This window comes from Microcebus murinus, chromosome 5, assembly GCF_040939455.1.
Source record: "Microcebus murinus isolate Inina chromosome 5, M.murinus_Inina_mat1.0, whole genome shotgun sequence".
In the NCBI taxonomy this organism is placed as follows: domain Eukaryota; kingdom Metazoa; phylum Chordata; class Mammalia; order Primates; family Cheirogaleidae; genus Microcebus; species Microcebus murinus.
Genome location: NC_134108.1, coordinates 15,591,224 through 15,604,835, shown reverse-complemented (window position 1 = coordinate 15,604,835; position 13,612 = coordinate 15,591,224). Strand labels below are relative to the sequence as shown.

The following is a 13,612-nucleotide window of genomic DNA, read 5'->3' as shown; positions in this document are numbered from 1 at the left end:
TGCTTATGGATCTCTAAAAGGAACACAATATCAATACCTGTTTTGTGGAGGCAAAACACTTGGTCCCCCTAGCAGCTGCATGCAGAAAACTAGCAGCCCTGACAACAGGCTAGAAATCAAACTACTAAATTACCTAAAAACCACCGTGTAGCACCATTCCATCCCTTTCTTCCTCCCTGTGTCTTACTGCCAGGTCAGCTTAAAAAGGGACTTGTGTGCATTCTGCTTTACCTCTTTCCAGTAATAAATACGGAAGTGATAATATTTGAAATGTGAATTTCTGCTTTTTTACACTTCATGAAAGAATTCACTGTGAATTTCCCAGACTGTCTGATTCACGTTTCCTAGACTTCAGCATATGGAATGCCACAGAGAAATGCTTCACCTCCACATACCCAATCACAGGTTCTAACCAGTGAGGCAAATCAGCACAAAACAGAACAACTGCACCACTTGCTATTGCAAATAATCCTTTTTGGCAATGATCCTTCTAGAAGAGTTAATGTCATAGGAAATTATTTTTCCTCTCTTCTGAATGACCTGTTAGGTTTACCATTCGTAGCTACACATTCGCAGAGGGATCGGGCAGCTGGATGAAAGTTGTTCTAATTTCATTTTGAGTCGCCATAGAACATGCAGGCATGTTCTGGAAGGAAGTTGGAAACACCAGCTGGGAAAGTGGCTACCATGTGTGCCTGCATTCCAGAATGTTCTGCAGCTTCCTGTGATCGCCTGCTACACCAGCCCAACAAACACGGACACCAGCATTGTCCTTTCTTGCTGTTCGGTGGTAGATCACACCATACATCTACAAAGTAGATAAGAGGGAGCTTTCTTCTTGGCCCGCATGCCTCATTGTACCAGAAATGTTATTTAGGCCTCATCATAGCCATACAACTCCTCATTGACATTCTCTTTGCTCATTGCAATACCTGTAGGCTTTGGAAAAGCCTCTACAACTTGTCTAAAATTAGCTAAAAAGAATTCTAACTTGGTTCATTTTATCATCCTTTCTCCATTAGGGAGGACAGGATAATAAAAACGTCACTGTTGACAAATATATTTGTATTTGCCTATAGGGTAGTGTTTTGAACCTAACAGAATGTGGGGGCTAGTCAACTAATTTCTAGACAAAATGGACCATGTCATTTGTTTAAAACCAAGTGGCTCCTTGGCAATGACCCACATGTGGGCCAGTTATTACAAAATAGAACTATAAGTAGTTTACTGCATAAAATACCTGTAGATTTCAAGTAATAAAAATCATGTAATCTCCATTACAGTTCCCAAACTTACAGACCGAGACCTTGTAGAAGGTAGAAAACCACCATTTCTAAGTGTCCCAAATAATGGGGTATGTTTAAAGGCATCTGGTCCTTACAGCTAAATGACATTTTCCAAAGAGTAGGTCAACGAAGGAGGATCTACTCTCCTCAAATGATTTCATGGAAATAACCATTTGAGTATCCTCATTTGTGATAAGTGAATTTCCTTTAGCTGGATCTTCCAACCACTTGAGAATCTGTCTGGGTGCTGGCACCATGATGGAGCATGACAGGCTGTTTGGATGTTCTCCCTTGGCACACATCAAGAAATTCAAACTACCTTCCCAGAAATGTAATCTAACAGCTTCTCAGTAAGAAAAGGGACAAACACAATGAAGAAATGAAATGCCCATGAAAAATCTAGGGCATGTGAAAAAAAGCCTTTAAAAATCCTTTATAAGGAAGGATGTCCTCTCTGAATAAAACACGTTCTATAATAACACAAATGTTGAAGTTGCTCCCTTTACTTAGCTCTGGATAAGTGAAATGAAGCTTTGGCATATTTAGCAAGGGAACCTATGAAAATAGAGGCAGAAGACCACACCTCCACATAGAAACCGCGAGTGCTCCTAAATCCACGCTTCCATCCAGCTCCTTAAAGAATCTGGCTGACCTGCTGTGGGAGACATGAACTCTCATTTCCAAACAACAGATTTATTTCATTTGAATGCAGATGCAACACCACTTCTCTAGCACCCTGCAGGGCTGAAAACCAGATTTCTTTCCTCTGGCTAGGTTGGATATAAGAGGATAGCCTTGTTAAAGAATGACTGGGACCACAGAGAACAGGCCCTACAGCTGAAACCATATCCGACAACAATTCACCCATTGTGCCATTACATGCTGAGCAAACTGGAGCAACACTAGGCTTCTGTGCTCCTCCTGGCTGGGGGCTCTGAGTGTACTGAGTATGCATTCACTTGTGTAACCAAAGATTTAACCCATATCCTTCATTTTATCCTTAGTAACAAGTCTGGAATAAATCTCCAAGAGTGGGATAACTGGGTCAAGGCATACACAGTTGTAAGGCTTCAGACACTGCCCTCTGGAAGACCACACCAATTTTATTCCCACCAGAAGTATATGAGATTTCTTTCTCATACACTCTTAGAAATATTATTACACTTTTTCATCTTTGTCAATGTGAAAGATGAAAAGTTGCATCTCATTACTTTGTATACTACATTATTTGTATTAACCTTAATATTTTGTTAACACATCTTCAATGAGCTAAGTCTCACTTATCCTCACCACATGTCTGCAAGAAAGGAGGCAGAAGTACATCTAATTTGTTCATATTCATTGTACCAGCTGATGAGCCTTATAAAACCCAGGCACATGTCATGAAAAATAAGGCACGTTTAAATCTATTCATATTATGCTGGGTCTTTAACTCAGGTGAAGTCGGAGACTGGGGGCTCTAGTCTGGTTGTCTTAAGGACAGCTGCTATCTAAACAGAAACTACATGCTGTGAGGGCTCCCTCTAACATTTTCAAAGTTCTTTTCTTCCCACTTTCTTCATCCCTAGACTTTCAAAAATTATGTTTTTTTCTTTTTTTGACAACATAGAGGAACAAAAAATTATGTTTGTTTGTTTTTTTGTTTTTTTTTTTGAGACAGAGTCTCACTTTGTTGCCCAGGCTAGAGTGAGTGCCGTGGCGTCAGCCTGGCTCACAGCAACCTCAATATCTGGGGCTCAGCGATCCTACTGCCTCAGCCTCCCGAGTAGCTGGGACTACAGGCATGCGCCACCATGCCCGGCTAATTTTTTGTATATATATTTTTAGTTGGTCAATTAATTTATTTCTATTTTTGGTAGAGACGGGGTCTTGCTCAGGCTGGTTTCGAACTCCTGACCTTGAGCAATCTGCCCGCCTCGGCCTCCCAAACTGCTAGGATTACAGGCATGAGCCACCACGCCCGGCAAAAAATTATGTTTTTTGTTGAGTATTTGATAACACATGAAAATGCTCATGAGAAAAATAAAAGTTTTACAAAACTAATATCTTGGCTTTGTTAAAAATGAATAAATATGCATGTGTAGTATGTGTAGAATTAAAAGTAACCAGAAGAAAATGCAACAAAATCTTAATGGTCAGTTTTGCTAGATGATTTTACTTTTCTTCTTTGTATTTTTTGTATTTTATGACATTTCTACAGTAATATTTAGAAAAATCCTCAATATGCTATAAATGATAACTGGACATCTGATCGCTCTGCATCTGTGAAATGCCATTCTTTACATCTTGATAGCCACAGCCAAAGGCTTATTATTATCAAACAGGACAAACACAGGGATTGCAAATGCATTGGAAATTGGGTGCCAACTCCCATCAGCTGCTGGTGGCAGCCTGGAGCATTATTTTCAAAAGAATTCTAAGGCTGAGTCCACACTCCCCGGGGGGACAAGTGCTGTGATGACTGAGAGACACCTAGCACAGGTAGGGACTGATGGGGTGGAGTATTAGGTCAGGCTATTTGTCATTCCTGAATCAGACTCAGGGCTGGAAGGTACCTTGGAGGTCATCTGGTTGGTGTCCCTTATTAACAGATGAGGAAACTGAGGTCCAGAGATGTGAAGCAACTTACTAGAAGTTCTAAAGGCAGAACCAAGACTAGAACCTAATTAAAGTTCTCTACTCTACCCTCAGCTAATTTGTTCATGCTGGTGTGGGCCTCTTTGCCACAGTGACGTAGCAAGAATTCATCCATCCTCTGAGAGCACAGTTCTCTCTGTCAATGCTTCACCCCTTCAGAAGTCCTGCCAAAGACACCTGGTCCTCCCTGACTCTGCTGCTTCTTTGTTTTTTTGAGACAGAGTCTCGCTTTGTCGCCCAGGCTAGACTGAGTGCCGTGGCATCAGCCTAGCTCACAGCAACCTCAAATTCCTGGGCTCAACAATCCTTCTGCCTCAGCCTCCCGAGTAGCTGGGACTACAGGCATGCACCACCATGCCCAGCTAATTTTTTCTATACATATTAGTTGGCCAATTAATTTCTTTCTATTTATAGTAGAGACGGGGGTCTCACTCTTGCTCAGGCTGGTTTCGAACTCCTGACCTCAAGCAATCCGCCCATCTCAGCCTCCCAGAGTGCTAGGATTACAGGCGTGAGCCACCGGGCCTGGCCCTAACTCTGCTTTTTAGGTGGTGGTTGTCTTCTCCATACAAACCTTCTACATGGAGAAAACCCCCTAAACCAAATCCCAAGGCTTGGATGTAGTGACTGATCCGCCCAGTAGGTGGCAGTTCCATCAAAGAATTGACCAAAGCAGGCGTCTGAAGTAGCCTTAACCCAAACTGTCAAAAAGAAAAGCCACTGATAGAATTCAGAGTTTTGCAGACATATTTGTATGGAGGCACTTAAGACCTACAAAGTAAATGAGGTAACAAAATTAAAGATTGGAAGAAAATATACCAAAAGATTAAAATTGGTTTTCAATAAAGGGTGATAGTCTAAGTCATTTTCCTTTTTTAATTATTTTGGATCTTCCATCTTATATAATAAACAAAAATGTTTCACAATAAAAGTTATTAAAATAGTGACAGATGATTTCAATAAAGTGTGTGTGGAGTTGGAGTACCGAAAAGACATCTACAAAAGCATTTGGAAATGTGAGATAATCTATATTTCTATCTCGTATGTCACATAATCGTGCAAATATTAGCATGTAAAAAAGAAATTTTAAATGATGGAATGCTGTAATACTTTATAGTGTGAATGTGTTTTAAAGTCTTATTAGCCTTATTTAAAAACAGAAAATGACATACTCAGTTAAATGGTACACATAACATGAATTACGGGCACATGCAACCATTTCGAGATGCCATATCTTTACATTCCCTTCCTTCACCCTTATGTTCACTTGCTTAGGGTGAAGAGGACTTACATAAATACACAGATTTTATGCTGTTTCAAAATAATCTAAAATTTAACACTTAGAGAATTGGTTTCCTTAGCTAAGTGTTAAAACTTCCTAACTCTCACAAGTAAATGCATCATTACCTCTGGAGTATGTGCATATGTATGAATGCATTTAGTAAGTGTCCCTTATTCTACATTAGCACACATATCAGGGGTTTTATTTCTTTTTTGGCCAAATTCTTAATTTTAACTCTCTTCTTTCTTTTAAGATATTTCCTTAACACTTTTCAAATATAAACTTAATTGTAAGCCATGTTTAGCTACAGAAAACAAGGCTCTTCGTGGAGAACCTGACCCAAGTCCTCACCTGGCATCACAGGAATTACTTGACTTGCTGGTCCCCAAAAGGCAGAATGATTCCTCTTCTCTGTGTTCGATAATGCGGGTGGCTGGTTTGGGGCAGTGGCTTTCTGGGACTTTTCCAATAAGGAGTCCCCCTCTGCCTCTTCACTCAGCCCTGTGGTTCTCGGCTGGGCAGGACTCGTGGCCGTGTGGGTCACCGTCTTTCGGTCAAGGCCCACTGAAGCACGGAAGAGCTACTGTTAGTTGCTGGATTTCTTTTCTGAACTTTAAAACCACTGTATTTGCAGTCGATTCAACGTCATGGCTATTTGGGAATAATAACCCACCCATCTAAGACACGTCAGAGGCCCATAAAAAACTATTCTCTCTAGTTTTCAGATAGGTAATCTGTTGTCTGTTCTTCCAATAATTAGCTTTCCAAGTATCACCCAAAAAGAAATGGACAAGAAAAAAACCTAAAGTTTTGAGACTCTTCATCCTTCCTCAAAGCGGTACTTCATTAAACTTTTGGCAGCTCTTCTTCCTTGGGTTGCATTTTTATGTGTGTGACATTGTAAGAATTACAGCTTAGACTTAGCCACACCCTAGGGAGTCATAACATTTTCTTAAAAAGTTATCAAACAAAATTATCAAAACAAAACATTCATTCACTTCAGTTTTTAGAAGCATATGTTAGACACATTTCTAGGATGGAAAGAATCTTTGGAAAATTGAAAAAAAAAATTTTACAACATTACGATCCTGAACATTAGACATTTGCAACTCAGCCTGGAGACCTGTAGTGACTTCTCAATTAAGGCATAGCTTTCCACATAAAGTTATACCTACGGCCAGGCGGAGGAACAACACCGAGTTTGCATTTTATTCTGAGAACACAGACCTCCCTACTCCATCGCCTCCAGCCCCTGCCTGACAAGGCGACCACTACTCACGATTTTGGCAGAAGTCTTCATCAGACCCATCGGGACACTGCGGCACTCCATCGCAAGCCAGGGTGATGTCAATGCAGCAGCCGTTGTCACAGAAGAAGTGGTAGCGCGAGCAAACCTGCAAACACCCTGTTTGTGAACAAGTCTTGAGTCAAAGGAGTGCAGGGAAAGTTAAGACTCATCAAGATAAACAGAGACTGCTGGGATGATAAGATGCATTTGGGTAAAGAGATGCAGATAACAAGGAAAACTGAACAGTTTGAGCTCAGGTTCTGGAGAGGCTGGAGGGCTCTTCTTGAGCCCCCCAGCTTAATTCTCAGGCCTCCCCAGGGGCTCTTCTCCAAGCCACATTGAGTAAGAGGTGGGAGCCCAGAAGCAGCAGCTTTGGTTTTCTCCACCCACTCCCTCCTCCTCTCTCCGTTGTCCCACTCTGCACTCATCATTGCTGGGTGCTCTTCCTCTGGCATTTATTGGTGTTACCATTCCACCCCCACCAATGGCCTTTGGCTGGCCATCTCTTATCAGAGACACCATTTTACATATGCTATGTCTTGCACTACTCTTGTTTCCTAAGAAATCATTTTCACCAAGATTAACTTTCTACTACTGAATCCTATTTGTTGACTACCATAATTCCTGCTGCTGGAGAGAATACAGAGCATCTTTAGCTGCTGGCTGGCCTGAATTCCTTTTCATGCAGTGATGGCATTTCCTCCCCTTTGGAGCTCTTAGGAGATTTTATTTAATTTGCAGTGCAGTTCATAGGAGCTACAGATAGCTTCTTGAAAGGCATTTTCCCTTCCCCTTGATTAAACCAACTTTATTAGACTTGGCTCCACAAGAATGGGGTCACAGTCTGGTACTGGCAACACAGACTAAAAGGTATCAGGCTAGAAGTAGGTCCCAAGCAGCTCCACAACTTTACAGGGACAGAATGGACTAGAGAATTCACTTAGGAACATGCGACAGTGGCAAATTAGATGATATTCCACCAAGAACAAAAGTCTGAGCTGTCCACACATCCGAGTGAAAACCTGGATACATATTTTATTGGAAAGCAGTTAAATCAATAGGGTTGGAAAAGGAGTCCTTGTGGATGCAAGGCCATTCGAAGGTATCTTGAGCCAGGAGGAAAATGGGGCAAAAAAAAAAAAAAGAAAGAAATGGTGGTAGAGACTCTTGAGGAAGAAGGGGAGCTATGGCTAGTGACTGCAAAGCTCTGTGAGACTGTAAGCTACAGGAGAACAAGGACCATCCCCACTGAGTGCACCCCCGCCAATGCCTAGCAAGCTTCCTGCACACTGCAGATGCTAACGAAATCTCTGCCAACTAACTCGATCTACAAGTTTAACACATCTCAGCACCTCTCCAGAACGAATTGTGAGGGCGTTTCCCTCTGCAACGCCGCAATATCTTTAGTGCTGCCAAGTCCACATATGGCTATTTTAAAATATTTGATGAGCTAATCTTAGAAACGTAGATGTTTGGGAAAGCAAGAAACATAGATGAATGAAACAATAAGTTTCACATTGTGCAACAGAATGTGAGAAACATCACATATATTTAAAATTATTAGTATATCTATGTGTCTGTTTAAATGTTATGAAATTTTTTAAGTGGTGCTTTTAAATTGACATGTGTACTTTGCATATTTTAATTGGTTTTATTTATTTTAATGTTTTTGCAGAGATAGGGTCTCACTATGGCCCAAGCTGGTCTTGAACTCCTGGCCTCAAGTGATCCTCTTGCCTCGGCCTTCCAAAGCGATAGGATCATAGGTGAGAGCCACCACAACTGGCCAAAAATCTACTCTTACAGCAATTTTGAAATAGACAATGACTATAGCATTAACTGTAGTCACCATGCTGTGCAATAGGTCACCAGAACCTATTCCTCCTGTCTCCCTAAAACTCTGTACCCTTTGACCAACGTCTCCCCTTTCCCCTTCCATGCCCCCACCGCTAGTAACCACCGTTCTACTCTCTACTTCTGTGAATTTGACTGTTTTTACTGCGGTCCTTAGCTGCATTCTTTGAAAACACGTATCAAACAGAGCACTCATCTTTAAACAAAATCTCCTCCTGGGAAAGCCAGGTGATTATCTTTTATGAAGGCAAGTCCCAAAAAGATGGACTGTCCACAGGGCTCAGTAACTCACACAGTCTATTCTCATCCTGTGGGATCTCCCTCCACCCCCACACGGCTGTGTCAACCTAACCCCGAATACAATGGAACCTGTTTTTGTTATTGTCTTATTATTAAAGACTCTCTCACTCAACAGTACCCAAAAAGAAAACAGAAGAGCCCGTGGTATGCAGAGCTAGAAAATAAAATACCAATCCAACACCAACCTGCCAGGATGGGGTAAGCTAGGGTGGCACCTAGGGTTCCAGCTGGCTGCTGAGACGGCGTGGGAAGGACTTTCTCTTACCTCCCGTGGAGTAATCTGTGGTAAGCACCGTCACAGACACGTTGTCAGAGCTTCTCTGCCCGGCAGTGTCGGTCACGGTCAGCTGGAAGGTGTACGTTCCTTCCTGTAGGTGGGACAGCTTCAGGGTCCCTGATTGAGGCACCTGACACACAGATGGGACACATCATGTCTAGTGAGCAGATATGAGCACGGAGGCTGCTAAATCACACACCATTTTGGCAGCTTGGCCCCACCTTGAATTCGCCACTTCCAATCGCCCTCCACACACCTCCACACTTCTTACCTAGTCCCTTTCTTCCCAGCACGTGGCCGCACAGACTTCAAGGATAAAATGCACCACCCATCTCTCCCTGGTAACAAACCTGTACCAACGTGACTTCCTCCTGAACGTTAAGTCACTTCTTTCGGCAGCCCTAAGGGAGGAGCTGTCCCTCTAGCATCCCCACCACCCCTCTCCTTCTAGCCCTGAGCCGTTCTTCCTACAACTTCTAGAACACTGACCCACCAACTCATTTCTCTTTAGAATGCCTCTGCTATCACTATGCTCAAGCTTCTCTCATCCTAAAAAACAAATTAACAGGCCGGGTATGGTGGCTCACGCCTATAATCCCAGCACTCTGGGAGGCTGAGGTGGGCGGATCGCTTGAGTTCAGGAGTTCGAGACCAGCCTGAGCAAGAGTGAGACCCCATCTCTACTAAAAATATAAAAAAATTAATTGGCCAACTGAAAATATATAGAAAAAATTAGCCTGGCATGGTGGCGCATGCCTGTAGTCCCAGCGACTCAGGAGGCTGCAGCAGAAGGATTGCTTGAGCCCAGGAGTTCAAGGTTCCTGTGAGCTAGGCTGACGCCATGGCACTCTAAGCCCGGGCAACAGAGTGAGACTCTGTCTCCAAAAAATGCCAAAAAACAAAACCAAATTAACAAAACAACAAATAAAAGTTTCTCTTAAGTGCCAAGGCCTCTCCAGCCAAGCTGATTTCTTTTCCATCTCCACCTAACTTCCTGAGGGGGGTGGGGGCAGCCCCACCACTCCCCTGAGACTGTGCAGGCAAAACTCACTCATCCACCTGGCAAAAGTCACCTCATTGTCCAAGACCAACAATACTTATTTGTCATTTTTTTTTTTTTTTTTTTTGAGACAGAGTCTCGCTCTGTTGCCCAGGATAGAGTGCCATGGCGTCAGCCTAGCTCACAGCAACCTCAAACTCCTGGGCTCAAGCAATCCTCCTGCCTCAGCCTCCCCAGTAGCTGGGACTACAGGCATGCACCACCACTTCTGGCTAATTTTTTCTATATATTTTTAGTTGGCCAATTAATTTCTTTCTATTTTTTCAATAGAAGTGGCGTCTTGCTCTTGCTCAGGCTGGTTTTGAACTTCTGACCTTGAGTGATCCTCCCCCCTCAGTCTCCCAGAGTGCTAGGATTACAGGTGTGAGCCACCACGCCCGGCCACTTATTCGTCTTTTATAAAAAGGATTTTTTAACTGGCCCTCTTACTGCATCTGGCAACGTTGGCCACTCCTGTCTTCTTTGAAACTCCCTGCTTCCGTGGCCTCCCTTTCTGAGTTCCCCCAACCACTCTTTGCAGATGCCCTTGCAGACTTCACTTCTGTTCACTCCCTACCCAGGCCTCCGTCCTCATCCTCTGCTGTCCCCACACCACTTGCAGGCAGCTTCCTGACCCTGGCAAGAGCAACAGCTTCCAAGGCCCAATTTTATGTTGTGATTTTGGGAGTCATTCCTGGACACAGCCTTAAGATTGTTTCTTCAGCTCTCCTTATGATTCTGTGAACAGTTTAATATCCTACTGTTTTCTTTTTTTTTTTTTTTTTTGACATTAACTGGACCTGGGGATGTTTTCTTTTTTTAAATTCCTTTCTGCTTAAATGAACTAGTCTGGATATTGTTCTCTGCAAAGCAGTGCTGACCATTATACATTCTATCACACTGATGCATTCATGGACTTTTGAAATTACAGAGGACGGTACTTTATGGTATGGTATTGTAACAATTACCTGCTTGCTTATTTACAAAATCCTAGAATTTAGACTAACTTTGGCTTACAGGATTTGTCAGCATTACATATACTCACCAGCAGAATGCTTTATAATCATTCAGAGGCAAAATAATGAGATACAGTGGTTGTCATATTTTACACTGCTTACTCATCACCCGGAGCTCTTGTTAAGGTATGGATTTCAGGGCCTTAGTCTTAGAGAGTCTGAGTCAGTGAGATCTGGGCCTGTACGCTTGCCAAGCCCACACAGGTGATCCACTGCTGACATGATAAGGCAACACTGCTGACATGATAAGGCAACACTGCTGACATGATAAGGCAACCGGCACTGGCATCCAACAGACCTGGGTTTCAATGCCAGCCCTACCACGTACCAGCTGTGTGACTGTGTACAAGTCACTTACCCTCTCTAAGCCTCAGTGCTTTCATCTGTAAAATATAAGTAATAATGGCACCTACCTTATGAGGATCAGCTGAGACACCTCATTAAAAAAGAGCTTAACATAGGGCCTGGCCCATAATAAGTGCTCAAATATATCCACCATCTCCTTTGTCTCCACTGGTTGGTTCTCATCTCAAGCTGACACTGCCCAGTTAGTTTTTATAGACAGGGCAATAAAACCTCAGTAAAGTGACTTTCATTCACTTAGACAGTGACAGAATCGAGGCCTCCAGTTATTAATATAGCAAGGTCTACATTGGCCTACAAGCTGTCCATCACTCTCCCCGCGAAAGCTTTAGGCTGGCAAAGACAGCCACCTGTCCTTGGCTGTTTATCTCAAAGAGATGTTAAGCAGTGTTCACTGCCATGCTGTTTTATCACCTCCAGCCCAACTATACTGAGAGGGTACTAAACAAAGGCCACTTACATGAGTGCTGAAATACTGAGGGTAACAGAGAGAAGAGAGCCAGTCACAGTAGGATGACTTCAAAAGGCCCTAGAGTGAGCAATTGATCCTAGAAATCAGAACACACTGAGATGAAAGTGGCAGTCATTCTGAGAGCCAGCGGGACGATCAGAGAGTAAGGAAGACTTAAAATGAGATAGGAACTGTGGTTTGCGACCTCTTGTGTGTGGCACCTCCTTTCTTTCATATCTCAAATTCAATCACTCAGGAAATCCCACTGTCTCTCCCTTAAAACCTCATCCAGAATCTGACCACTTCTCACCAGTCCATGGTTACACCCTGCTCTGAGCCCACCCTGTCTCTTGCCTGGGTCACTGCGATGGCCAGGAGATCTGAGCCCTGGTGGGATCAGGGCCCAGTGCCCCCTTTCTCCTGGAAACCTTCCCTCCCACCTCCATCCACAGTGAGGGGAGGGCCCGTTATGACATCTCCCTGTGGCCACAGAGGCGCCAGGGCTGAACCAAGGCACAAGTCTTAAAGCATGGAGCTGCCTAAGTGGCTGTGGCAGCCTCTGACTCTCTTTCTCTGGCTCAGAATCAGGCAGGCCTTGCTGGGTGGCGGCAGTGCAGTAGCTACACCATCATTGGCTGTCTCCTGGGACTTAGGAACACAGGGGAACATGGTTGCAAACAATGAACATACTGGAATGTGGCAGCCTTAGTCGAGTAAGGTGCTTTGGCAGAGCAGCTCTGTCCCAGCTGGTCTGCCTGCAGACAGACAGGAAGCCCTGGAACTGCCTACGGCCCCTCACTGCGGGCAGCTACGGCTACGCAGGGACGCAGGGACGTGAGGGGAAGGGGAGACCGCAGGCCAGATTCAGAGCAGGCATCTGCAAGGCGTGTGTGACAGAGAGATGCTGAGTCATGACCAGCTTCTGAGCATGGCCACCAGAGTGAAGCAGAGAGGAAGTTAACACAGATTTAAAGAAAGACCAAGAAAGCCCTGATGTTGGGGCTGGAGGGGCCATCCACAGGGAGATCCACAGGGGGCTCGGGGCCTGTGCCAGAGCCCTCTGCAAGGAGACTGAGTCACTGCACTTCTGGGCATCAGAACTCCGCATGCCTGGGGGCCACTGGGAAGCCTCTTCCTGATGCTGGGGCGGGCAGGACAGAGCGTCCCTGGGCAAAGGGCCAACCCTCCACCTGGACTTCCTACGCTGCCCCTCCTGCCTGCGGGCACCTCCTCCCTGACGCAGGGAACTCCGGATCCAGGTGCAGACCATAGTAATCACCTTCAGTCTCCTGAGTCCACTCAGATTTAGACCTATTCAGATTGAATACCATCTCTTCTGATTCATTTAGCTAACAAAAACTGTCTTTCCTCAAAATCGGGGATTTGGAATACATAGAACTGTAAGATGGACGCTTTCCCTTCAACAGCCCGGCTGAGCCTTCCAGACATTTTCTCACATTGATATGACATTGGAGAGAGAATTTCAAGCATTTCACAAACATGTTCCAAGTTTCAAGATAAAACAATGTAAATATATATACATGTACATACAACATATTTAATTTGTAACTTGGAGAGAGGCATGATTTACATTTAATCAAACAAGGAGCTTCCAGTCTCTGCCTGAGATCTCTGTTTAGCAGTCACAGGACCTTTGGTGGTTGGCCTCTGGCTAAATCAATGCGTGACCCAGCCTGCCCTTCTGACTCAACCCTGTTTCTCCAGCTAGGAATTCAGGGGCTGGGAATACATGTTTGAGCTTTACATATATACATATAAATACACACACACACACAGAGTAATATACACATATACACTT

At 43.9% G+C, this 13,612-nt stretch overlaps 1 protein-coding gene across 2 annotated transcripts in view; it reads right to left on the bottom strand.

Annotated features, from left to right (window-relative positions):
* The window catches only part of LRP11 (LDL receptor related protein 11), a 36,247-nt gene that overhangs the window by 11,982 nt on the left and 10,653 nt on the right, over positions 1-13,612 (bottom strand). For both annotated transcript variants that reach the window (XM_012759712.2, XM_012759713.2), the window contains exons 3-5: positions 8,913-9,054; positions 6,485-6,610; positions 5,557-5,769 (exon numbers count right to left, since the gene is read on the bottom strand). In XM_012759712.2, coding sequence (XP_012615166.2) covers positions 5,557-5,769; positions 6,485-6,610; positions 8,913-9,054 — 481 coding nt within the window. The remainder of the gene's footprint in view (positions 1-5,556; positions 5,770-6,484; positions 6,611-8,912; positions 9,055-13,612) is intronic.